The 25,943-nt window shown below is 36.9% G+C and overlaps 3 protein-coding genes across 3 annotated transcripts; all 3 read left to right on the top strand.

Annotated features, from left to right (window-relative positions):
* The first annotated feature begins 541 nt into the window (after positions 1-541).
* LOC142106677 (olfactory receptor 5V1-like) lies at positions 542-1,474 on the top strand. Its single transcript, XM_075189665.1, has one exon. The coding sequence runs from the start codon at positions 542-544 to the stop codon at positions 1,472-1,474; it is 933 nt and encodes a 310-aa protein (XP_075045766.1).
* A 6,874-nt stretch (positions 1,475-8,348) lies between these two features.
* On the top strand, positions 8,349-9,281 carry LOC142106676 (olfactory receptor 5V1-like). The gene has a single exon (XM_075189664.1). The coding sequence runs from the start codon at positions 8,349-8,351 to the stop codon at positions 9,279-9,281; it is 933 nt and encodes a 310-aa protein (XP_075045765.1).
* Positions 9,282-19,954: 10,673 nt separating this feature from the next.
* On the top strand, positions 19,955-20,887 carry LOC142106674 (olfactory receptor 5V1-like). Its single transcript, XM_075189663.1, has one exon. The coding sequence runs from the start codon at positions 19,955-19,957 to the stop codon at positions 20,885-20,887; it is 933 nt and encodes a 310-aa protein (XP_075045764.1).
* The last annotated feature ends 5,056 nt before the right edge of the window (positions 20,888-25,943 follow it).

The following is a 25,943-nucleotide window of genomic DNA, read 5'->3' as shown; positions in this document are numbered from 1 at the left end:
ATGTGGTGTGTGTCTGACAGCTACCCCAGCCAATTGGTTCTCTCGTGGGAGTATCCAACACCATGACACCTGGAACTTTTCTGGACATTAAATCCTAAAGTGGGATTATATACTTGTGGGCGTTTATACATTAACATGGAGGATTCTGTATGATGTGTGTGGGACTTATCAGTTCCTAAATGGGGGTCAATTTTGAGCTTTTTATATAGTGGGTTTTATGTGCATGACAAGTTTCTGATTTAGTATTTACAAATGTTATGCAGTTTCTCTCTCTCCTTATAGAGATTTAGCTTTTAGGTGATGTGTCTTTATATGTTGTTTTATTTATCACTTGTGCTGTATTTATTAGTAGTTTAAATCTACCATTGTGCTGTTTCTTCTTTTTATTTGTTTTGCTGTAAAAGGTTCTTAGCAGTCATTTATAAAGAGCAGCTTTCTGTAACTTCATTGTTTATAATATCATTGAGATCCAGAAAGATTTTTTTTTTATATCATCAATTTCCCCTTCATTTTCTTTCCGCAGATTTTGGTGATTGATTGAATGGCAACTAACAAGTCTTATTTTGATGATTTTATTCTATTAGGATTTTATGAGGTACAAAGTATATATTCACTTTTAATTGCAATGATCTACACAATGATTATTGTTGGGAATCTTACTGTGTTTAGCATTATTCGGGTTGACCGCCATCTTCAGACACCAATGTACTTTTTCTTGAGTTGCCTATCCATATTAGACGTCTGTTACGCTACAGTCACACTCCCGGCTATGCTGGTCATTACTGTATCTGGCAATAGCAGGATATCCTTCAACAGGTGTTTTACACAGCTCTATTTCTTTGTGTTGTTCGGAGGATCAGAATGTCTTCTTCTGGCTACCATGGCATATGACCGATACGTGGCCATATGTAACCCAATGCACTATCTAGTCATTATGAATAAGATGTTTTGCTCATATTCTGTAGCAGGATGCTTAATCTGTGGAGCGTTGAACTCTGTGTTTCACACTTTGATGACTTTGAAATTGACCTTCTGTGGAGATCGGCAAATCAACCATTTCTTCTGTGATGTTCTTCCAATGTTACAAGCAGCTTGTAGTGAGATAGACAGTAGCCAGGTGCTACTACATACTATCACAGTTTTTCTAGGGGTGTCCCCTTTTTTACTTGTGATGAATTCATACATACATATCATTTCCACTATACTGAAAATTCGCTCTTCTTCAGGAAGACAGAAAGTCTTCTCCACATGTTCATCCCACCTCATTGTTGTAACTGTGTTTTACATGACATCTATGTTGAACTACAATGGTCCTATTTCTGGAGATTCCTTTGTCATTGTCCGAGTGTCATCCATTCTATACAGTGTTGTACCTCCATTGTTTAATCCTGCTATTTACTGTCTGAGAAATGAAGATGTGAAGACAGCCTTGAATAAAGCACTTAGGTTACATATACACCCTGCTATTCATTAAACAATTTTCAATGTAGTTGACTAAAAGGTCCAGTTACCTGTAGGTTCTGTAACGGCGATGAGTACTCATTTTTACACCATTTTTCAACAATTTATTGATGAGTTGGTGAGGACATGAGCGTCATGGGAGATGTGTTTACTACACAGCTGACTCTACGAAGGAGACACATCAATGACACTCTCGCCAAATTGGAGGGTGATCAAGAATCTCTTGAGAACTTTATTGAGAAGTTAAATAATCCAGAATTAAATCTGAAATTCACTTATGCATTGTCCACAACTGATATTATTTTTGACCCTAAATATAAATATTATATATAAATATGATCAATAATAACTGCCAGAAGGATTTTAAGGAGTTTAATAGCAATACATATTTGAATCCCTATAGTTTTTACCGTAAATATAGCCTTATATTTTGTCATCCTGAACGTAGCCTCATGGGTGTCCTAACAAGCAGAAGATTTTAAAAAATTATTTCGTAGAAAATAATTTCCTGTTGTAGTGATCCGTAAAGCAATAATAAAGGTTATTAATGGGAAGCTTATAAGGAAAGTGTTGGTTGTTATAAATATATGCAATTTATAACATGCGCTAAAGTTTCCCTTTACAAGGCAGCGCCGTTTTAAATTTAAGCGCCGAAGACGCCGAACTCGCGGGAGTTGAAGAAACTGGAGGTTAATACATTTACCCCCTGGAGTTTTTTGGAACAAAGATTATTCCTGAAAACAAATAGAAAGATTTGGGAACCATACATATAATGGATCTGGACTTAACTAATTAAAAAAGAAATATAGATATAAATATAACGGCTATACATTACATGAGTTATTGCTTACAGAAATAAGAAACTATACAAACATCAAGATTATGCATATCCCATCATATCACAAAACATCAACATCATATCAACTCACAACATTACAATAAACACACTGAGACACTCACATAATAAAGAATAACTAATGAGATAGGACACCGTAGTCACCTTTAAATTAGAGTTTTATTTTTAAAAAATAGATCGTAATGGTTACTAAAAGAAATGAGAAGTTCACATTATAAATAATGCACATTGTTTCTACTTTACTAATCAAAAAACAAAATACAAAACTTAAATAAAGTACATAAAAAATAAAAATTAAAAATTGAAATTTAATACACAATAATTATTCCCAATAATAATCACTGTATATTTGGTTTAAGCACATCTTCTGTTATGAGTTGATGCTGATGATATTGATTCAATAGGGTAATGACATAAGACAGTAATAAGATCAATAGACATGAATGTATGAATGTTGTCTTTTGAGGACTCTGATAGAAGCAACAAGTGACTTATTGAAGTAATAGTGGGATCATGTGATTGGAGCACATGACTATGGCTCTAGTTAAAGTTCCCTTACAGACTTCACTCGCCTATGTTAACTTCAATGGGATTGGCTTGACTTGTGAAGATAAAATGAAAATGTATAAAGTGACAATATCATTTATAATAGTTGGCACGTTAGCAGGGAATACAGGAATATTAGATAGAGGATCATGTTGATCAGGGCATGTTGAAAATCTTTTCTGATGAAATGAATAAAAAAAGATGGGAAACCATGCTATTTTGGGAAAATATGTGGAATTTATTTTACATAATGTTCAGAGATTAGTCTGGATTAATAAACACAATAAAAGATGAGGAAATAATAAATAACACAAATTCCTGATGTTTTTTCTGAGCAAGAAAACAGCAGTAGCAAGTAGTGATCCATCACAATAAACACTATGGGCTAGATTTACTAAGCTGCGGGTTTGAAAAAGTGGGGATGTTGCCTATAGCAACCAATCAGATTCTAGCTTTCATTTATTTAGTACCTTCTACAAAATGACAGCTAGAATCTGATTGGTTGCTATAGGCAACATCCCCACTTTTTCAAACCCGCAGCTTAGTAAATCTAGCCCTATATCTTGGGGTAGAAGGAAGAAAAGAATTGTGATATTTTGGATCTATTTTTCCCTGATATAATGGGTCAGATGAGTCAGAATGGGTTAATGTAGAGAAAGTTAGAGAAACACCCTCTAACTGATTGCTGGGTGTCATAGGATAGGAAAAGGAGATCTTGACACTCCTCAGATGTTTTCCTTGAAAAAGCATTAAGCGAAATGTAAGTCGGCATGTCTGTAGTGTGTGAGAGGGTCTAATAATATGAGATAACAGTGCACCCTAAAGATATAGAACTTTCAGTTTTAGGGACAGGAATGGACCTCATATAAGAATTTGGCAGCTAGGAGAAATGACAGTTCCTTGCCCTCAGTAAGCTTAATTGATCACAACATCTTCAGCTGGCATATATAAATGAATGATACAGTGTGTGAAGTGCACGGCTTGGTATCCAGTGAGATATATGAGATAAGTGAACAATACATGAATAAATAAAATATCTAGATATATAACTAAGCCATAAGGATTCTTGGTGAATAAGAACCATAAGAAACAATGGATAAAAACAATTAATGCGATTTTATACAGACTAAATGTGATTGTTAAAATTCATAACCACAGAACTATTTTTAATTACTTATTGATATAAGTTTATAACAAGCAATACTACTTTATTATCTTTTATAGTTTGCTGTCTTGGAATTTTGTTCTGGTCATTTATGGGTATTTATAATTATTTATTAATAAAAGTTATATTTTAGGTCTATATACTATAGCTAGTGGCTTCCTTTTAAATTACTTTTTTTCCCCTTTTTTTCTTATTTGATCTGTGAATCCCATTACCTGACACGGACTTGACCCTTTACACGGACGGGAACTGCCATAGACAGACTGATACAGGAGACTGGGCATGCGGTAGTAGATGACAGACACAGCATAGAGGCCACAACATTGGAACCATGACATTCAGCACAGGATGCAGAACTAATAGGCCTTGAGAGAACCTGTAAGCTAGCAGATGGGAAGGTGTTGAACATTTACACTGACTCTATGTATGCCTTTGAGGTAGTCCATGACTTTGGGGCTCTGTGGCATCTGAGAAACATTTTAACAGCAGCAGGTTCATCCATAGAACATGCACAATACATACAGAGAGCACTGACCGCAGGCGTTAGCTCTTATCAAATTCCAAGCACACATGCATAACAACCACCCAGTATCAAGAAGAAAATATTTCAAAACAAAAGTTCGGGGGGAGAAAGGGAGGGAGTAATGTCAGGCGTCATCCCTGATCCTCCTGTTTTGTGCAGGGATGGTCGTCTTCTTACCGCTGGGTGGGTGCACCCGTTGCCAGGCAACAGGACACAGTTCTCTGCTCTCCTGATGGCGGTCAGTGACGTCACTGACTTCCAGCTTTTAATTAACTTCTGCCTATTTAAGACAGATTCTGACATCCATGGGGTGCCAGAGTATTGGGTCTTCTGTTTTCTACTCCAGCATTTTGCTTATCCTTTCTACATTGACTCCTGGATTTTGATCTTGACTATTTGACTACTCTTTTATCTTCTGATTGTGTTCCATTGTTTTCCTGGCTCCAACCCTGCTTGTCCTGACTATTCTAGTAGTATACGAATTGTCTTCATCCTGACTCTGCGGCTTGACCTTTGTTTGTTCCTGATTACTGGCTTTTGATTTGGCTCCACTCTGACTTTTTGGTACTGACCTGACTTGTCTGACCAATTTGTTCACCTGCTGCCTTACTAGTGACTGACATTGAGGGCCGTGACCTGCACATCCCACGCATCTAAGACCATACCTCCTTGCTGGGATCCCTGGTGAACACCGGGGATTTTTTAGACTCCACAACTCCTTACTCAGTTGCGCCAACTAGTGGTAAGCAGCTGCCATCAAATCCAATTGAGCATGACAGCTACATATAAACATTTCTGAATTCCATGTTGAACAGTGTTAGCCTTTGTTTTACAACCACCACTTTAGTGAATTTAGTCAAAGTTTACAAATTTTCAAAATAGCTGAATAACTAAATTAATTGGATACATTTTTACCCTTCTGAATACTTGGTCTAGGTTACCAACCATATTTCTGTGCCAAGACTAGACCTATTAAATACATAAATATATTTAGATTTAAATTAAATGATTGCTTTGAGGATTTACAAATTTGTTCTATTGATCCATAGCTCCCATAAGTGAGAACACAGTCTCTGTGGATCACCTCTGTATGTGTTACGTGCCTAATCTGAAAGTTTAAAAGATGAGATTCATTCGACATAATCACCTGGAAGCCTTTAACAGAACTCTGAAAATATTCAATCATCAACTTTTTGGGAAAAAAAATGTCAAGCCTGGTGAAACTTATTTTTGTTATATATAAATATTTATATATATTGTTCTCACCTGTTTAGTTTTGAAAAAATCAAGTATGAATTTTAAACTCTTTTGTTTCCCTCGTTCGAAAAATATGACACTGGCTGTAAATCACTGACATTTCTTAATATCTAATATCAAATATTGTACTGATCTCCGTGGGTAAGTAACTCTAGTAAATGTTTAAGAAAGCAAATAAGGGTCTATTTAGTATGTTTTACAATGTTTGCTGCTGCACTGGCGATAAAGAGGAACTCTGACTTTTGTCTGTGGAGTGAAAAAACTAAAGTGGAACTTGAAGATTATAACACTGGACCTGGTAACCTGGAATGTATTGTAAGTAATGAGAGGGACGGGTGGATCTGCTTCGGTGGAGCCACTGTCTGTGCCTTTAACTACTTCAACAAGTAAACTTAGGTCTATATATTTAATATAATTGTATCTACATTACTGAACTATTGTCATATTTAAAGGTAACACATTGTAAAGTTGGAGCGCCCCTTTAAAGCTTTGCTTTCTTAGCCTTCCACAGGGCAGCATGTTTCTGCTTTTGCTGGTGTTAACACCCTGTTGTGTCTAGCAGGAGGAACAAATCATTTTAATTCCTCTATGCACTAGTATAGCCCATTAATTCTGAGAAAGCATGAGATCCATAAATCTAATTATATACAAACAACATCAAGCAGGATTCCCCAATCTTATGTTATGTCTTATTATCAGTTGCAAATAAAATGAAGAAATAGTGGTAAATGTATACTGTATTCTTAAACTACTAATAGAAAGCAACTAAAAATATTTATTTGATATATTTTTACTTTTTATTGGTCATGCACATTTTATTACTTTTAGGTATATTATCCTATTTAATTGTTTATCAAGGGGTTTTGGGTATGTTTGTTGACTCATAACTTGTGTGGTCTAAACATCTCAGTTTTTATTAAATTCATTTTGCCCTTAATGTATAAAGCATTACTATATTGTACACATCTTGGTGATGACATCTAGAGGGGTGACATTTCATTAATGAAAGTAGGTCATTGAGGTCAATTATTTGGAGTTTTAAAATAACACTTAGTTAAGACAAGGAATAAATGTAAAGAGTGATGGAGCCACCACTATTTTTATTTATTTTTTTGTTTTACTTGTTTGAGCTTTTTGTGGGAGTTGGCTGCTCCTGTTCTTTGGAGCGCAAATTAATTTTGTTTATTTTCACATCACTATTATTATATCATGAAGTTTTATTCAATTTTGAGGGTTGCTCTGTCTCCTGCCTGTATACTCTCTGGTAGTTCTTTCATTCAATTTATTCTGAATGTATTAAGCTCTCTTGGCATTAAATAAAACATTGTGACACAAAGTAGCGGATTCAAAATACGGTTGTGGATTTTCAAGGTGGGTATTATTTATTACCATTCATTATCTATTATTATCAATAACACCAATTAGCATATCTGCTTACCCATACCTGAATTAATCATAAGGGAAACCCAGTCTGCTAACACTTGAAGCGTCCCAATCAATTTTCATAATGATCAGGAGACCAGGGAAAGTAGGGGTTAATAGAGGGTTAATAGATACGTAGCAGAGTGACTCTCTGAATTTTATTTTATTTTGAATTATTTTTTTTTACTGTAGTGCGGTTGATCCCTATATTTATGCAATTTAATTAATATTTGTTTGATTAAAGATTGGTGTTAGTTTAAAAAGTGATATGAATAAAGGCTTTCGTAGATCAGCTATACAAGAATGAAAGAGCGCTCAATTCAAGTGTTTTAATAGCAGGAAGAGGACCGTTCAGTTATATTTAGTTATTAAATTATATAAATAAGAAGAACTTGGTATTTTTTTTGTAAGTCAATAGGATTTCTACACCGTTTTGATCATTTGAGTAAAGATATGAATTATAAAACTTTGGTTATTTATAAGTGCCGGTTGTGGTCTTCATACAAGGTTATGAGTTACAGTTATCATTGTAATTTTAATTAAAAATTCATGGATATATCTTTTACCTTATGTGGTGTGTGTCTGACAGCCATCCCAGCCAATTGGTTCTCTTGTGGGAGTAACCAACACCATGACACCTGGAACCTTTCTTTATATTAAATCCTGTAGTGGGATTATATACTTGTGGGCGTTTATACATTAACATTCCGGATGGAGGATTCTGTATGATGTGTGTGGGACTTATCAGATCCCAAATGGGGGTCAATTCTGAGCTTTTTATATTGCTGGATTTATGTGCATGACAGGATTGTGATTTAATATTTACAATTGGTATACAGTTTTTCTCTCTCCTTATAGATATTTAGCTTTTAGCTGATGTGTCTTTATTAAGTGGTTGTTGTTTTATTGATCACTTTTGCAGTATTTATTAGTTTCAGAATACATTTTACATTTCTTTTTATTTGTTTTGCTTTACGAGGGTCTTAGCAGTCATTTATAATGAGCAGCTTTTGTAACTTCATTGTTTATAATGTCCTTGAGAACCAGAAGGATTTATCCTGTTTGATATCATCAATTTCACCTTCATTTTCTTTCCACAGATTTAGGTGATTGACTGAATGGAAACTAATGAAACTTATTTTGATGATTTTATTCTATTAGGATTTTCTGAGGGACAGAGTATATATTCACTTTTAATTGCAATGATCTACACAATGATTATTATTGGGAATCTTACTGTGTTTAGCATTATTCGGGTTGACCGCCATCTTCAGACACCGATGTACTTTTTCTTGAGTTGCCTATCCATATTAGACGTCTGTTACTCTACAGTCACACTCCCGGCTATGCTGGTCATGGCTGTAACTGGCAATAGGAGGATATCCTTCAACAGGTGTTTTACACAGTTCTATTTCTTTGTGTTGCTCGGAGGTTCAGAATGTCTTCTTCTAGCTGCCATGGCATATGACCGATACGTGGCCATATGTAACCCAATGCATTATCTACTCATTATGAATAAGATGTTCTGCTTGTATTTTGTTGCAGGATGCTGGATCTGTGGAGTCTTGAACTCTGTGTTTCACACTTTGATGACTTTGAAATTGACCTTCTGTGGAGCTCGACATATCAACCATTTCTTCTGTGATGTTCTTCCAATGTTACAAGCAGCTTGTAGTGAGACAGACAGCAGCCAGGCGTTACTGCATGTCGTTACAATTTTTCTAGGGGTGTCCCCATTTCTACTTGTGATGAATTCATACATACATATCATTTCCACTATATTGAAAATCCGCTCTTCTGCAGGAAGACAGAAAGCCTTCTCCACCTGTTCATCCCACCTCATTGTTGTGATGATCTTTTACATAACAGCTACGTTGAACTACAATAGTCCTATATCTGGAGATTCTTTCGTCATTGTCCGAGTGTCATCTATTCTATACAGTGTTGTACCTCCATTGTTTAATCCTGCTATTTACTGTCTGCGAAACAAAGAGGTGAAGACAGCCTTGAATAAAGCACTTAGGTTACATATACAACCTGGCATTCATTAAGCAATTTTCATTGTATTTGACTAAAAGTCCTATTATCTCCAGATTTGTGGTACGGCGATGGGTACTCATTTTTTCAACAATTTATTTCTGAGTTGGTGAGGACATGAGTGTCATGGAAGTTGTGTTTACTACACAGCTGACTCTACGAAGGAGACACATAAATGACACTCTCGCCAAATGGGAGGGTGATCAAGAATCTCTTGAGAACTTTATTGAGAAATTAAATAATCCAGAATTAAATCTGAAATTCACTTATACTTTGTCCACAACTGATATAATTTTTGACCCTAAATATAAATATTATCAATAATAACTACCAGAAGGATTTTAAGGAATTTAATAGCAATACATATTTGAATCCCTATAGTTTTTACCGTAAATATAGCCTTATATTTTGTCATCCTAAATGTAGCCTCATGGGTGTCTAATATAGTAATGTCCTTTACTCCCTCATGAATTGTGATCATGAAGAAGTGTTTTCCTAACAAGCAGAAGATTAGAAAAAATAATTTTGTAGAAAATAATTTCCTGTTGTAGTGATCCTTAAAGCAATAAAACAGGTTATTAATGGGATTTTTATAAGGGGGTGTTGGCTGTTATAAATGTACACATTGTATAATATGCACTCATCTCTAGCACTAACGTTTTTACTTAGTTTGTAACAAAAGAGGAGTTTAAAATTAATTATTTCATTAATTTTCAAAGTGACCATATTGTTTATTTGTTTACATGTACTACGGTACGCAATTTGTTGAAAAGATCTTCCGCAATCTTAAGGATTACATGAATGAAAATGAATGATGAGAATTTATTTTATAAGAATAATGAAATATTTCCTGACAATGTTCCAATATGTACAATGTATATGAAGATAGAGGTGGAGCGCTCTTAATGCGGCTGCCTAGATAGTGGACTGAATATCACCCTTTGATTCAGAATATAAAAGTACAAATACAAAAATTCCACATCTAATGGCGCTAGAATATAGACTGAGATATATTGCACATGAAAGGTAGGGTTTTTGAACATGTATATATTGTAATTGTCATTTATAATATTGTCCTATGTTATAAGATTATTCCTGTAAATAAATAGAAATAGTCCTATTCAGTCAGATTTGGGAACCGATCAAAATGTGGAGCGACAGATATAAATATGGTGGCTATACATTACATGAGTTATAGATTAGAGAAAGAAGAAACTATACAAACGTGAAGATTATGCATATGCCAACATATCATCAACCCACAACATTAGAATAAATACACTAAGACACTACCAGAATTAATAATAATTAATGAGATAGGACACCGTAGTCACCTTTAAATGAGAGGTTTTTTTTTTTTAAAATAGATCTTAATGTTTACTGCAAGAAATGAGGAGTTCACGTTATAAATAATGCACATTGTTTGCACTTTACTATTAAAAAACAAAATACAAAACTTAAATAAAGTACATAAAAAATAAAAATTAAAAATTGAAATTTAGTACACAATAATTATTCACAATAATAATCACTGTATATTTGGTTCAAGCACATCTTCTGTTGCGAGTTGAGGCTGAGGATATTGATTGAATAGGGCAATGACATAAGATAGTAATAAGATCAATAGACATGAATGTATGAATGTTGTCTTTGAGGACTCTGATAGAAGCAACAAGTGGCTCATTGAATGAATAGGGGGATCATGTGATTGGAGCACATGACTATGGCTCTAGTTAAAGTTCCCTTACAGACTTCACTCGCCTATGTTAACTTCAATGGGATTGGCTTGACTTGTGAAGATAAAATGAAAATGTATAAAGTGACAATATCATTTATAATAGTTGGCACGTTAGCAGGGAATACAGGAATCTTAGATAGAGGATGAAAATCTATTCTGATGAAATGAGTAAAAAAAAGATGGGAAAACATGCTATTTTGGGGAAATAAGTGGAATTTATTTTACATAATTCAAAAAGTAGAAACTTTCACTGGAATTAACCATATGAAGGTTTCATTCGGCGAGCGCTCCCTCGCTGCCTTTTTACAGATGAGGGAAAAAGGGAATTGGATCTCCTGCCACTAATACCACAGGGTGAGGATTTCCTGACACTCCTCGTATACAATAGAAGAAAAATAGTTTGTGGAATGGGCGCAATACAGGGGAGAGGGATTTTAGATAACACTAGGGAAATTAATTCTTATGACGATATGTAGACCACTCAAAAAAAAAAATGGGCTTTCCCAGATTAAATACGATGATTTGTGCTTGATTAGCTGTTAGCAAATATCATGAATATGGTGAAGCGTCACACAATTTCTTTAGATGGCAGTGATAAACACAGGGTAATATGTTCAAGTCTCTGTATAAAATGAATAAAAAGAATAAAAATTAGTCCAACTTATGCGAATCCCAGATCTGTGTCAGTCCAAAAAGTCTTTAAGCTCTATATGGTGATCGATATACACACTATGGCGTTCAAACTGCTTTCATCCCCACCGGAGCATGTGACGTTAAATGTGCCTTATTTTACATAATGTTCAGAGTTTAGTCTGGATTAATAAACACAGTAAAAGATAAGGAAATGATAAATAAAGCAAAACCCTGATGTTTTTTTCTGAGTAAGAAAACAGTAATAGCAAATAGTGATCATTAAGCATTAAGCGAAATGTCTGTTAGTGTGTGAGAGGGTCTAATAATATATGAGATAGCATTGTACCTTAAAGATATAGAACTTTCAGTTTTAGGGATTTGGCGGCTAGTAGAAATTATAGCTTCAGCTGGCATGTATGAATGAATGATACAGTGTGTGAAGTGCACGGCTTGGTATCCAGTGAGATATATAAGATAAGTGAACAATGCATGAATAAATAAAATATCTAGAAAAATAATTAAGCCATTAGGATTCTTGGTGAATAAGAACCATAAAAAACAATGGATAAAAACAATTAATTCAAATGTATAACCTCCCAAAGGGTGCAATTCAGGAGAAATAAAAACAGACTAAATGTGATTGTTAAAATTCACAACCACAGAACTATTTTTAACTAATTATTTATATAAGTTTATAACAAGCAATACTACTTTATTATCTTTTATAGTTTGCTGTCTTGGAATTTTGTTCTGGTCATTTATGGGTTATTATAATTATTTGTTAATAAAAGTTATATTTTAGGTCTATATACTAATAGTGGCTTCCTTTTAAATTACTTTTTTTCCCCTTTTTTTCTTATTTGATCTGTGAATCCCATTACCGGACACGGACTTGACCCTTTACACTGACGGGAGCTGCCATAGACAGACTGATACAGGAGACTGGACAGTAGTAGATGACAGACCCATTATATGAGCCACAACATTATAACCACGACATTCAGCACAGGATGCAGAACTAATAGCCCTTGAGAGAACCTGCAAGCTAGCAAACGGGAAGGTGTTGAATATTTATCCTCACTCTAGGTATGCCTTTGAGGTAGTCCATGATTTTGGGGCTCTGTGGCATCTGATAAACATTTTAACAGCAGCAGGTACATCCATAGAACATGCACAATACATACAGAGAGCACTGACCGCAGTCGGTAGCTGTTATCAAATTCCAAGCACAAATGCATAGCAACGACCCAGTCTCAAGAAGAAAATATTTCAAAACAAAAGTTCGGGGGGAGAAAGGGAGGGAGTAATGTCAGGCGTCATCCCTGATCCTCCTGTTTTGTGCAGGGACGGTCGTCTTCTTACCGCTGGGTGGGTGCACCCGTTGCCGGGCAACAGGACACAATTCTCTGCTCTCCTGATGGCGGTCAGTGACGTCACTGACTGCCAGTTTCAATTTACTTCTGCCTATTTAAGACATATTCTAACATCCATGGGGTGCCAGAGTATTGGGTCTTCTGTGTTCTACTCCAGAAGTTTAGTTACCCTTTCTACATTGATTCCTGGATTTTGATCTTGACTAGTTGACTACTCTTTTTTTTTTTTTTTAATAAATTTTATTAAGGTTTTTTTTCAAAAAATAATGACAATACAAGGCACAGACAGTGCATTAATATTACAGAACAGAACATAAGAGCGTAAAAAGGACATTTCACATAATCTTGAAGTACCGGCGTCAACAATTTAAACATAATAGTATAGTGAAGAGTTAGGGGAATTACCCCGAATCAGAGATTATTGTTGAGAGGCACCCTCTGTACCAAAATAGGGAGAGGAATGGACCAGGAAGGGGAAAGAGGAGGAAAAAGAGGGAGAGAAAGAGAGAATGAATGAGAGGGAAGAGGGACATGTTAGAAGGAGGATGATTAGAAACAGAGGGAGAAAGAAAAAGGTGAAGAAAAACTATCAAAAATAAATCCATTAGATATTCATATGATGAGATTTGTATAAAAAGTAAAAAGTTGTGTTATGATGAAGTAAAATAGTCTTGTCAGGTATACCATGTAGAAAGAAACTGGTTAGGGCGGTCATTTACGACACTAGTCATATGTTCTAAGTTATATATTTGCCAAACATTTTGAATAAGTTCTAGGTTTGTGGGACACTTAGGTTGTTTCCATTTTCTAGCTATCAAACATCTAGCAGCGGTGAGAATATGTCCCGGAAGTTTCCAAACAAGTTTATGAGTATCAGGGGGGAGGCGGGGAAGAAGAAAATAAGAGAGATGGAACAAAAACTTTAAATTGGTGATTTTATAGATAAGGTCAGCTACCTCTCTCCAAAAGATTTTGATTTTAGGACAGTCCCACCAAACGTGGGACAGGGTACCCCGAAGACCACAATTATGCCAACAAAGTTCAGAAGTTGTCAGATAAATAGATTTCAGTCTGGAAGGGACTAAATACCAGCAAAACAAAAGCTTATAAGCATTCTCTTTTACCTGCGTACAAATTTTTACCTGCGTACAAATTGAGGATTTGGCAACTGCCTCTCGAATATCAGACCATTCTTCAGGGTCTAGAACCTCAGCCATATCCTCCTCCCAATGCAACTCATGTAGCTCTTTATCGGGTAGGTTGTTATTCATCAGTAATGTGTAAAAGGGGGAAATTAGTCCTTTAGAGGACGACCTGTTAATACAGAATGTTTCTAGAGGAGATGGACAGCAAGCAGTTTGTGGGTCTATTTGGCAATTGAAAAGGTGATGTATTTGTAAATATTAATAAAAGGAAGAAGATGGAAGATGGAGACGATTGAGGAGTTCAGGGAAGGTCAGGAGAAACCCTATAGGAACTATGTGAGGTAAAAACATAATGTTATATTTTGTCCAGTGGGAGAAAGATTTGGGGTTCATACCCGGAGGAAATGCTGGATTGTTCCAAAGAGGGAACATTCACTTAGGGTTATTTATAAGCTTAAAGGAGCGCGTACAAAACTTCCAAATTTCAAGAGAAAAATGAACTGTAGGGGGAAGAGTGTGTAACGGAGGAATGTCCTTTGTATCTGGCCAGAACAGAGCACTGGGGGATAGTATCTGGAGAAGATCCGCTTCTGTGTCTACCCACAGTCTAGTGTATGAGATAGAACTGCTTGAGTGATATGTGAAGCCAAGTAGTACTTATGAAGGCAGGGAAGATCCAGACCTCCCTTTTTAGCATGTCGATAGAGGACTTGCAGGAGGACTCTTGGACATCTGTTGGACCATACAAACTGAGAAATATTAGATTGCAAGTCTTTGAGAACTGGTGAGGGAACACAAATTGGTAAGGTTTTAAATAAATAAAGAAGTCTGGGTAGAACATTTATTTTTATCGAGGCTACCCTGCGAATCCATGATATGTATTGAGGTGACCAGGAGCGAAGGTCACGTTTTAAACTGGCTATTAAAGAGGGGAAATTGGCCGTAAAAAGCTTATCATAACTCTTAGTTAGCTTGATCCCTAAGTTTTTAAAGTGTTGTGCTTGCCAATTAAAGTTAAAAGTATCTTGTAAATGTTTTTGCGTATTGGGCTGGAAATTGAGGGCTAGGGCTTCAGTTTTGTCTGAGTTAATTTTAAAGCTAGAAAGCAGACTGTAGCTTTTGATTTCGGAAAAAACAGAAGGGATCGAAACATATGGATTTGCGAGGGTAAGGAGAACATTGTCTGCATAAAGGGCTACTTTGGATGACTTAGAGCTGGTGGAAATTCCAGAAATATTTGGTTAAGCCGAATTCTAGCGGCAAGTGGTTCCATCATTAACACGAGCTAGTACCGTTATGAATTTTAAAGGCCGGGGAGGAGGAACCGTTAGCCAGAACTGCTGCAGAGGGGTTGTGATATAGTGAAGCGATTCCATTGAGGAAGAGACCTTGAATATTAGCTGCCTTAAGGACTTCTTGCATGAAAGGCCAGGATACTTGATCGAACGCTTTCTCCTCGTCAAGGGCCTCAACCAGAGCAGGAGTCTTATTTTTATTAGCCGCATGAATTAAATTAATGACTTTTCTCGTGTTATCCGCCGCTTGACGATTGGGAATAAAACCCAATTGGTCTGGGTGGACTAGGGAAGGAATAACACGAGCAAGTCGGTTAGCTAAGATCTTCGCATAAAGCTTTAAATCGACATTTAGCAAGGAAATTGGCCGACAACTTCAACATTGACTCGGGTCTTTTCCTTCTTTTGGAATTACGACTACATTTGCTCCTGTGGTGGCACCATCGAACTTAGCTCCGAGGAGAATAGAATTAAAAAGGTCTATGAGCATGGGGGAAAGGGCAGGGAGCATTCTTTTATAATAAACAGCCGTGAAACCATCTGGGCCTGGAGCTGACATATTCATATGTCATATAGATTGTTATTTGAAGTGTCCTCAATATAGATAATCCTACTACGGGTTCTCTTGGAGCGTAGTCTACGAGCCAAAAGAGAGTCGACTTTGTTACCTTTTTTGTAATATCGTTGGTGAAGCCATTTTAGAGTGTTGGCAGCTTTAGTTGACAAAATTTGTTGTAATTGTCCTTTGAGGGCCAAAATTTTTAAATAGGTTTAACGTTTAGGGTGATGTTGATGTTTCACAGTGAGAGAGGATATCTCAGCTCCAATGTCGTGTATACGAGATAATTGGATTTTTTTTTTACAGATGAGGACATACTAATTAGTAACCCACAAATAGTGGCCTTATGAGCCTCCCATGTTTTGGAGTGAGGAATATCTAGCGAGGAGTTGAATTCCCTGAACTCCACGATCGTCTGCATGATTTTTTGCACATTTTCCTTTTTGGAAAGGAGGTTATCATGAAGACGCCAAAATCGGCAGGGGTGGACAGGGGAACAGATATCAAGGTAGAGCGATACCGCTAAATGATCTGTCCACGTAATGGGAATTACATCTGAGGAGCACAATAGGGGAGTGGTGGATCTATCGGTGAGGATCATGTCTATACAAGTATGAATTTTGCGATGGACCGAAAAATGAGTATAAGCGCGTGCAGACGAATTCAAACCCCTCCACGTGTCATACATGTCATGTATCTTAATTAGGGAGTTCAATTGACGAGAGTCTCTTGAAGAGCGTAGTTGACTACTCTTTTATCTTCTGATGCTGTTCCATTGTTTTCCTGGCTCCAACCCTCGTCTTGACTATTCTTGTAGTATCCAAATTATCTTCATCCTGACTCTGCGGCTTGACCTTGGTTTGTTCCTGACTATTGGTTTTTGATTTGGCTCCAGTCTGACTTCTTGGTACCGACCTGACTTGTCTGACCAATCTGTTCACCTACTGCCTTACCAGTGACTGACATTGAGGGCTGCGACCTGCACATCCCACGCAACTAGGCCCATACCTCCTTGCAGGGATCCCTGATGAACACCGGGGATGTTTTAGACACATCTCCTTACTCAGTTGCGCCAACTAGTGGTAAGCAGCTGCCATCAAATCCAATTGAGCACGACAGCTACACATAAACATTTCTGAATTCCATTTTGAACAGTGTTAGCCTTTGTTTTACAAACACCACTTTAGTGAATTTAGTCCAAAGTTTAAAAATTTTCAAAATAGCTGAACAACTAAATTAATTGGATACATTTGTACCCTTCTGAATACTTGGTCTAGGTTACCAACCATAATTTCGTGCCAAGACTAGACATATTAAATACATAAAGAAAATATATTTAGATTTACATTAAATGATTGCTTTGAGGATTTACAAATTTGCTCTAGGGACCCATAGCTCCCATAAGTGAGAACACAGTCTCTGTGGATCACCTCAGTATGTGTTATGTGCATAACCTAAAAGTTTAAAAGATGAGATTCATTCGACATAATCCCCTGGAAGCCTATAACAGAACTCTTACATTTCGCTTGCATTCTGAAAATATTCAATCAACTGCTTAGTTTTGTTTTTTGGTTTTTTTAAAATTATAAGGATATATATATTAATTTCAAAGTAAACAAATAATCTATAGAAATTGTTTTAACATTAGGATTAGACACATGAAAAAACATTTAAAAAGATTGTTATGTGATATAATCAAATTCCACATTTTTATTCTTACACTAGACTGGTACATTGAACACACTGAATACGAAAATATATGCGTCATTCTGAATTTCGAGCGCAAACATTTTACACATTACACAGCAGAATGATGGGGTCATAGTTGCCCCAGCTTTGTTTGTAGATTATAAATTCAGCAATATGAGAATTTAGGAATACTGTGCGGAATGTCAGTACGTGGAGTGACAGAACTAAAGTGGAACGTGAAGATTGTAACACCGGACCTGGTAACGTAGAATATATTGTAAGTAATGAGAAGGGCGGGTGGATCTGTTTCTGGGGAGCCACTGACTGTAGACCTTTGAACCTCACAGTGGCGGCACAGAAATTTAAAACCAATTCATCTTTCCTATTTCTGAACCCTTTACATAACATTTGTTTGCCCTGAACAGTAAACATTGATTCACAAACCACTGATATCCATAAAAAAAAATAGAGGAACAAATCATGTTAATTCCTCTATGCACTAGTATAGCCCATTAATTCTGAGAAAGCGTGGGATCCATAAATCTAATCATATACAAACTTCATCAAGCAGGAGCACGCTCCTCAATGTTATGATATATCAGTTTCAAATAAAAAGAAGAAGCAGTGCTATATGTATACTGTACTCTTAAACTACTAATAGAAAGTAACTAAAAAATATTATTTATTTGATATATTTGTATTTTTTATTGGTCATGCACATTTACAACTTTTAGATATATTATCCTATCTAATTGGTTATCAGGGGATTTTGGGTATGTATGTTAACTCATAGCTCATGTGATTGAAACATCTCAGTTTGTAATTAAATTCATTTTGCCCTTTATGACTAAAGTATTTCTACATTGTACACATTTTGGGGATGACAGCTAGAGGGATGACATTTCAATAATAAAATTATGTCGTTGAGATTTGATGGGTCAATTATTGGGAGTTTTAAAATAATACTTTTAGTAAAGATTTTTTTTTATAAATGTATTATTATGACAGACAAGTAATAAATGTAAAGAGTGATGATGCCTTTATTCTTTTTATTTATTTTTTGTTTTACTTGTTTGAGTTTTTTGTGGGTGTAGAGTGGGAGTGGCTGCTCCTGTTCTTTGGAGCGCAAATTAGTTTTGTTTATTTTCACATCACTATTATTATATCATGAAGTTTTATTCAATTTTGGGCTTTGAGTGACGCTCTGTCTCCTGCCTGTATACTCTCAGGTAGTTCTTTCAATCATTTTATATTGAATGTATTAAGCTCTCTTGTGATTAAATGAAGCTTCATTATGGCACTAAGTAACGATTTCAAAAAACTTTTCTTTGTAGTGAGTTTGATCCCTATATATTTATGCAATTTGATTAATATTTCTTTGCTTAAAGATTGTTGTTAGTTTAAACTGTAATATGGATAAAGGCTTTCATAGGTCAGCTACACCAGAATGAAAGATCGATCAATTTAAACATTTAAATAGCAAGAAAAGTGCCATTCAGTTATTTTTAGTTATTAAATTATATAAATAGGAAGAGCTTGCTCATCTTTTTATAAGTTAATAAGATTTATACTGTTTGATCATTTGAATATAGATATGAATAATGAAACTTTGGTTATTTATAAATTACGGTTGCGGTCTTCATACAAGGTTATGGCTTGTGGTTATGATTTTAATTTTGTTTAAAAATTCATGGATATATATTTGGCCTTATGTGGTGTGTGTCTGACAGCTACCCCAGCCAATTGGTTATCTCGTGGGAGTATCCAACACCATGACACTTGGAACTTTTCTGGACATTAAATCCTAAAGTGGGATTATACACTTGTAGGAGTTTATACATTAACATGGAGGATTCTGTATGATGTGTGTTGAAGTTATCAGTTCCTAAATGGGGGTCAATTCTGAGCTTTTTATATTGTGGGTTTTATGTGTATGACAGGTTTGTTATTTAATATTTACAATTGTTATGCAGTTTTTCTCTCTCCTTATAGAGATTTAGCTTTTAGGTGATGTGTCTTTATATGTTGTTTCATTTATCCCTTGTGCCGTATTTATTAGTAGTTTAAGTTTACCTTTTGTGCTGTTTCTTCTTCATATTTGTTTTGATTTAAAAGGGTCTTAGCAGCCATTTATAATGAGCAGCTTTCTCTAACTTTATTGTTTATAATATCATTGACAACCAGAAGGATTTATCTTTTTTGATATCATCAATTTCACCTTCATTTTCTTTCCACAGATTTCGGTGATTGGTTGAATGGCAACTAATGAAACATATTTTGATGATTTTATCCTATTAGGATTTTATGAGGTACAAAGTATATATTCACTTTTGATTGCAATGATCTACACAATGATTATTACTGGGAATCTTACTGTGTTTAGCATTATTCGGGTTGACCGCCATCTTCAGACACCGATGTACTTTTTCTTGAGTTGCCTATCCATATTAGACGTCTGTTACGCTACAGTCACACTCCCGGCTATGCTGGTCATGGCTGTAACTGGCAATAGGAGAATATCCTTCAACAGGTGTTTTACACAGCTCTATTTCTTTGTGTTGTTCGGAGGATCAGAATGTCTTCTTCTGGCTGCCATGGCATATGACCGATACGTGGCCATATGTAACCCAATGCATTATCTACGCATAATGAATAAGATTTTCTGCTTGTATTTTATAGCAGGATGCTTGATCTGTGCAGCGTTGAACTCCGTGTTTCACACTTTGATGACTTTGAAATTGACCTTCTGTGGAGCTCGGCAAATCAACCATTTCTTCTGTGATGTTCTTCCAATGTTACAAGCAGCTTGTAGTGAGATAGACATCAGCCAGGTGCTACTACATACTATCACAGTTTTTCTAGGGGTGTCCCCTTTTCTACTTGTGATAAATTCATACATACATATCATTTCCACTATACTGAAAATTCGCTCTTCTTCAGGAAGACAGAAAGTCTTCTCCACCTGTTCATCCCACCTCATTGTTGTAACTGTGTTTTACATGACAGCTATGTTGAACTACAATGGTCCTATTTCTGGAGATTCTTTTGTCATTGTCCGAGTGTCATCTATTCTATATAGTGTTGTACCTCCATTGTTTAATCCTGCTATTTACTGTCTGCGAAACAAAGAGGTGAAGACAGCCTTGACTAAAGCACTTAGGTTGCATATACACCTTGGTATTCATTAGGCAGTTTTCAATATACTTGGCTATAAAGACCTGTTACCTCTGTATTTGTGGAAGGCCGATGAGGACTCATTTTTTGCACCATTTTTAACAATTTATTTGTGAGTTGGTGAGGCCACGAGTGCCATGTGAGATGTGTTTCCCACACAGGTGATTCTATGGAGGAGATAGATCAATGACATTCTGGCCATGTGGGAGGGTGATCAAGAATCTGTTGAGAACTTTATTCAAAACTTAAAAAATCCAGAATTTAATCTGAAATTCACTTATACTTTTGTCCACAACTGATATCATTTTGTTACCCTAAATATAAATAACTTGTATATAAAATTAATTGATCTGTTTGTCTGTTTGTCTATCCAGTTATGCATTTGGACACCCCTGGACCAATTGGGAAGAAACCAATGTCAGGTTGGCCAATTGGATCCTGGGCAGGTTTTAAGGGGTTAGGGTCCTGGTTAGACCTCCTGTTGGTGTACGCTGGGCGGAATATTGACCCGGGTAGCCTATTCTGAGCCTGCATTCGGGGCACCCCTGCACCAATTGGGATGAAACGAACGCAAGGTGGTCCAGTTGGATCCTGCCCAGGTTTTAGGGGGCTTAAGTTCCTGGTCAGACCTCCCGTTGGTGTACTCTGGGCAGAACTTTGCATGGGGAAGCCTATTCTGAGCCTTCCACTGGATGGATTGAGATGAAAACTTCACAGACTGGTAACATTGGATCTCAGAAGACATACTAGGGGGTTGAGGTCCCGGTTGGACCTCCTGTTGGTGTACACTGGGAAGAACTTTGACCTGAGGGGCCTGTTCTGGGACTTCCACTGGGTGGATTTGAATGACATCTTAGCTGCTAATTATTTTTAAAAGGTTGACAGTTACATCCAACTCATTGATAACTTTATAACTTGATGATTTAAACCCTGGCAACGCCGGGTACTTCAGCTTGTTGTTAATAATAAATACCTGAAGGATTTTTAGTAAATGAATAACAATACATATTTGAATCCCTATAGTTGTCACCCTAAATATAGCCATATATTTTGTCATCCTGAGCATAGCCTCGTGGGTATTTATTATAGTAATTTCCTTTATTACTCAGGAATTGTGATAATGAAGGAATTATTTCCCAACAAGTAGAAGTTTTTAAAAATGATTTTGTAGAAAAGAGTATTCTATTGATGTGATCCTTGAAGCAATAATATAGGTTACTCTTATTAATGGGAAACCACTTTCAAGCAACAGTATTAAGAGAAATCAAATCAACAACAAATGCAGATTAATCAAGCTCCTTTATTTAAAATACAATATATTTGTCATTATAAATGTATTGAAAAATGCCTCAACAAGCCTTGGGATTTACCCTTAAAGGATTAATTACTAGAATCTACTTTACTCCCAAAACCTTGGATGTTATAAACATAAGTTCCCTATTTATAACACATTCTGTGCCTACTATGCTGCCCCAAGGTACAAAAGCGTGCAAGGGGAGTGTAGGCTGTTATAAATGTAGGCATTGTATCTCTAGCACTAAAGTTTTTACTTAATTGGCAACAAAAGAGGTGTTTAAAATGAATTATTTAATTAATTATTAATTATTTAATTACACTAGAAAAGGCTATAGACAAATACCCGTTTCTTAACAGAAATAGATTTGCTTTTATGCAAGATAGTCACTATACACGTACGGTCCTTTCACTCTTGACACCTTCAGACCTGTCCAATCCTTTTGATTCTTTAATTCTACACGGTTTTTATTCAACATCCCAATCTATGCCGGCACCAGGGCAGAGCTGGATATAGACACCAAGCTCACAGGCCTTCGGAAATGGGCTCCCAAGTTTCCATCTTTACAAATTCCGGATTTGTTACGTACATTTCAACTTAACCTACGCTTCATTCCAGCTAGTGGTTACCAAGAAATGGCATATAAAATTATTCATCAGGCGTAACTATCCCCAAAAGACATCACACCATTGGCCTTCCCTCTACCAGCACATACCCAAAGTGTGACTCTACTGATGCTGATCTATACCATTGCTTCTGGGAATGTCCTCATATCCGCTCTTTTTGGGACAGCTTTACTAATTATGGTGTCAATTCATTAGGTATCGTGTTTACAGCCACACAATGGGCAATCGTTGGACATTTGGCCGACCAACCTACCATTCCCAGAATAGACAAAAAGTTCTTGTTGGTTTTAGGAGCTGTGGGTCGCAAAGCTATCTTGCAGCAATGGATACAAAACACTCCACCAGCACTACCAGACTCTTATTTCTATTTCATATGGATTGGTTGGAAGCGTCATTTGACAAAGAGCTTTGCACACAGGCGCTGTTCCAGTGCTGGGGCAAGTTCATCAATTCATTACCATTAACCACTAGACAAACCATCCAAAAAAGGTTTCAATAACTACCCGGTATTCTTTACAACTTTTAGCAGGCCATACTATGGCCTATAGTCCTCTAATTTCTCTTGTTCCCATGTATTTGAGTTTCCAAATGTATTTGAGTTTCCAAATGGATACACACGGGTGTTATCTATATTCTTAAAAACTCCTATTCTTCTTACCTGGTTTCATGGATGAATCGCCCACTATCCTGGGTTGAGGTGGGTGATGCTTGACTCCTGTATGTTTTTTTTTATTGTTTATTTAAACAGGTTTACACGTATAAAACATCAGCAATGTGTTGTATAAATGGAGAAGAGCATAAATACATGTGGATAAAATGAAAACATTTGCAGGCGTATGATAAATAAAGTGATGTAAAATCAAAATGTAGATTTGGTGTATATAATTCAAAGAGAAAAAGTTTGTAGGTGAGGGGAGACATACAGGGGGTTAAGGGGGAAGAGAAGGAAGGTATCTGATGAGGGAGAGAGAAAAATAAAGATGAGTGAGTTTGACCATGGTAACTAGAGCAAGAGATTGGTATATTTAGTCAGTCATCTCCAATCAGGAAGAAGTAATTAGATAGTAAGTTAAACTAAGAGAATGTCAAACGGTAGAAAGGGGCGGTTCTGCTTCATAAAAGGATGCCCAGGGGTTCCACACAGCTTTGAATTGAATTGGAGTATGGTTGAGGGTGGCGGTTATACTTTCCAAGCGGTATGTTGACCATACAAAATTTATGGTCGCAGTAAGTGAGGGTGGGATCGAGTTCTTCCAGTGCGAAGCAACCAGGCAGTTAGCTGCATTAAGAATATGTCTAATTAGTTTTTGAGTTGGGCGGGATATATTAGGGAGAGGTCTAGGGAGTAATGAAAAGAGCGATGTGTCAGGAATTTGAATGTGAGTAATGGAGTCCTGTATGTTTTTTATTATAATTATAGTTACTTATAATTATAGTTACTGGCTGTTCGATCATGCTGTTAGCTGTAAGATGCACATAACACCATAAGAATCGTAGACCATGTATAAATTGCTTCTCTCTCATCTCATTGCAAATCAGCATGAATACAATGATATGTTTAGATAATTTTTATATATAACTCTTTATCGCCTATAACATCCATATTGCTTTGGATACCGTTGTTTTCTCTTTTAGCAGCAATACTTTAATGTATTATTCTGACTGATAACATTTTCCTTCATTGTACTACTTATTTATGATGCATTGACATAGGCAAACCAAGGGGGTGTTTCCTAGTGCCTGGAACTCCCCCCCCCCCCTCCCAGCCTGAGGTACTGTATGCTTGAGGTGGCTGGACCCTGCTCCGGGACCAGGGCCCTCTTAAGAACCTCTTGGGCCCCCGGGCACAGCAGTGCACCAGGGCCCCTATATATACAAAAATAAAAAAATAATGATTATATATATGGGCCCTGCAGCCCAGGGGGGCCCGTCGGAGGCAGGAAAAAAAAAAACCCTGAAAAAAAGAAGAAAATACTTACTGTGCTGTCAGCTGGCGATCCGGCTCCCTCCCTGGTCTCCTCCTCCGTCGCGCTCCGCAATGGATGTCCGGCGGGCGTGATGACGTCACGCCTGACATGCCCTGCCAGCGCGACGGAGGAGACCAGGGAGGGAGCCGGATCGCCAGCTGACAGCACGGTAAGTATTTTCTTCTTTTTTTTCAGGGTTTTCTTTTTTTTCCTGCCTCCGGTGGGCCCCCCTGGGCTGCAGGGCCCTTGGGCACCTGCCCAGCGTGCCCAATGGGAAAGACGGCCCTGTCCGGGACCAGCTACTTTGCAGATTATGTGCAGATCGTTTCTGTCTGACTGTTCACAGCCATCTCTCCTCAACAAGTATTGAAAGCTGCAAGAACAGGTAGGAGAGAGCAGGACAGTCTGCCAACTGTTCTGACACACTCATCGGGACTTTGTCCTGATTGTAGGGACAGTGGGGAGGTATGTCCCGCTTCACACGGTTCTGCTCAAAAAAGGAGAGCTGTGTGGCCCCTAACAGTAGTGCACGCAGCATTGTCCTTGTATATGATGGGGATAGGAAGAGTTGTAGAGCAGCCAAGCACTGTTTAAAATTATAGCTACGCTCCGAAGCATTCTGGCCACGCCCGCTGGCGGTGTGGCATGGAAACCCCTCTCTACAAATCCTGCGTTTATCCCTGATTGCTATGATCCACAATAAAAATATGTTTATATTTATTTTTTTAATTATTTCATTAATTTTCAGAGTGACCACATAATTTATTTCATACATGCCAACTTGCTGAAGTTGGCTTCCGGGAGCGGTGGGTGTGGTGGGGGCGGGGCTCCAAAATTTGCATCATTTTGACCCCACCCCCGTGATGCAATGACGTAAACACGTCATTTGACAGCAGGGGGCAGAATTCTGCCAGATGTGGGAGATTGCCACACTCTTCCGGGAGTCCGGGAGACTCTCGCGAAATGTGGGAGACTCCCGGACATTCCGGGAGAGTTGGCAGATATGATTTATTTGCTTAGATGTACTACGGCACACAATACATTGGAAAGACCTTCCGTCATCTTAAGGGTCACATGGGTAAACAAGAGATTTTAATGAGAAAAATGAATGATGAGAATTTATATGATAAGAATAATTAAATATTTGGTGACAGCGTTCCAATATGTAATATGATGTCAATAG

This window comes from Mixophyes fleayi, chromosome 11 (genome assembly GCF_038048845.1).
Source record: "Mixophyes fleayi isolate aMixFle1 chromosome 11, aMixFle1.hap1, whole genome shotgun sequence".
Lineage (NCBI taxonomy): Eukaryota > Metazoa > Chordata > Amphibia > Anura > Limnodynastidae > Mixophyes > Mixophyes fleayi.
The sequence above is the reverse complement of the archived record's forward strand: the minus strand, read 5'-3'. Positions and strand labels throughout refer to the sequence as shown.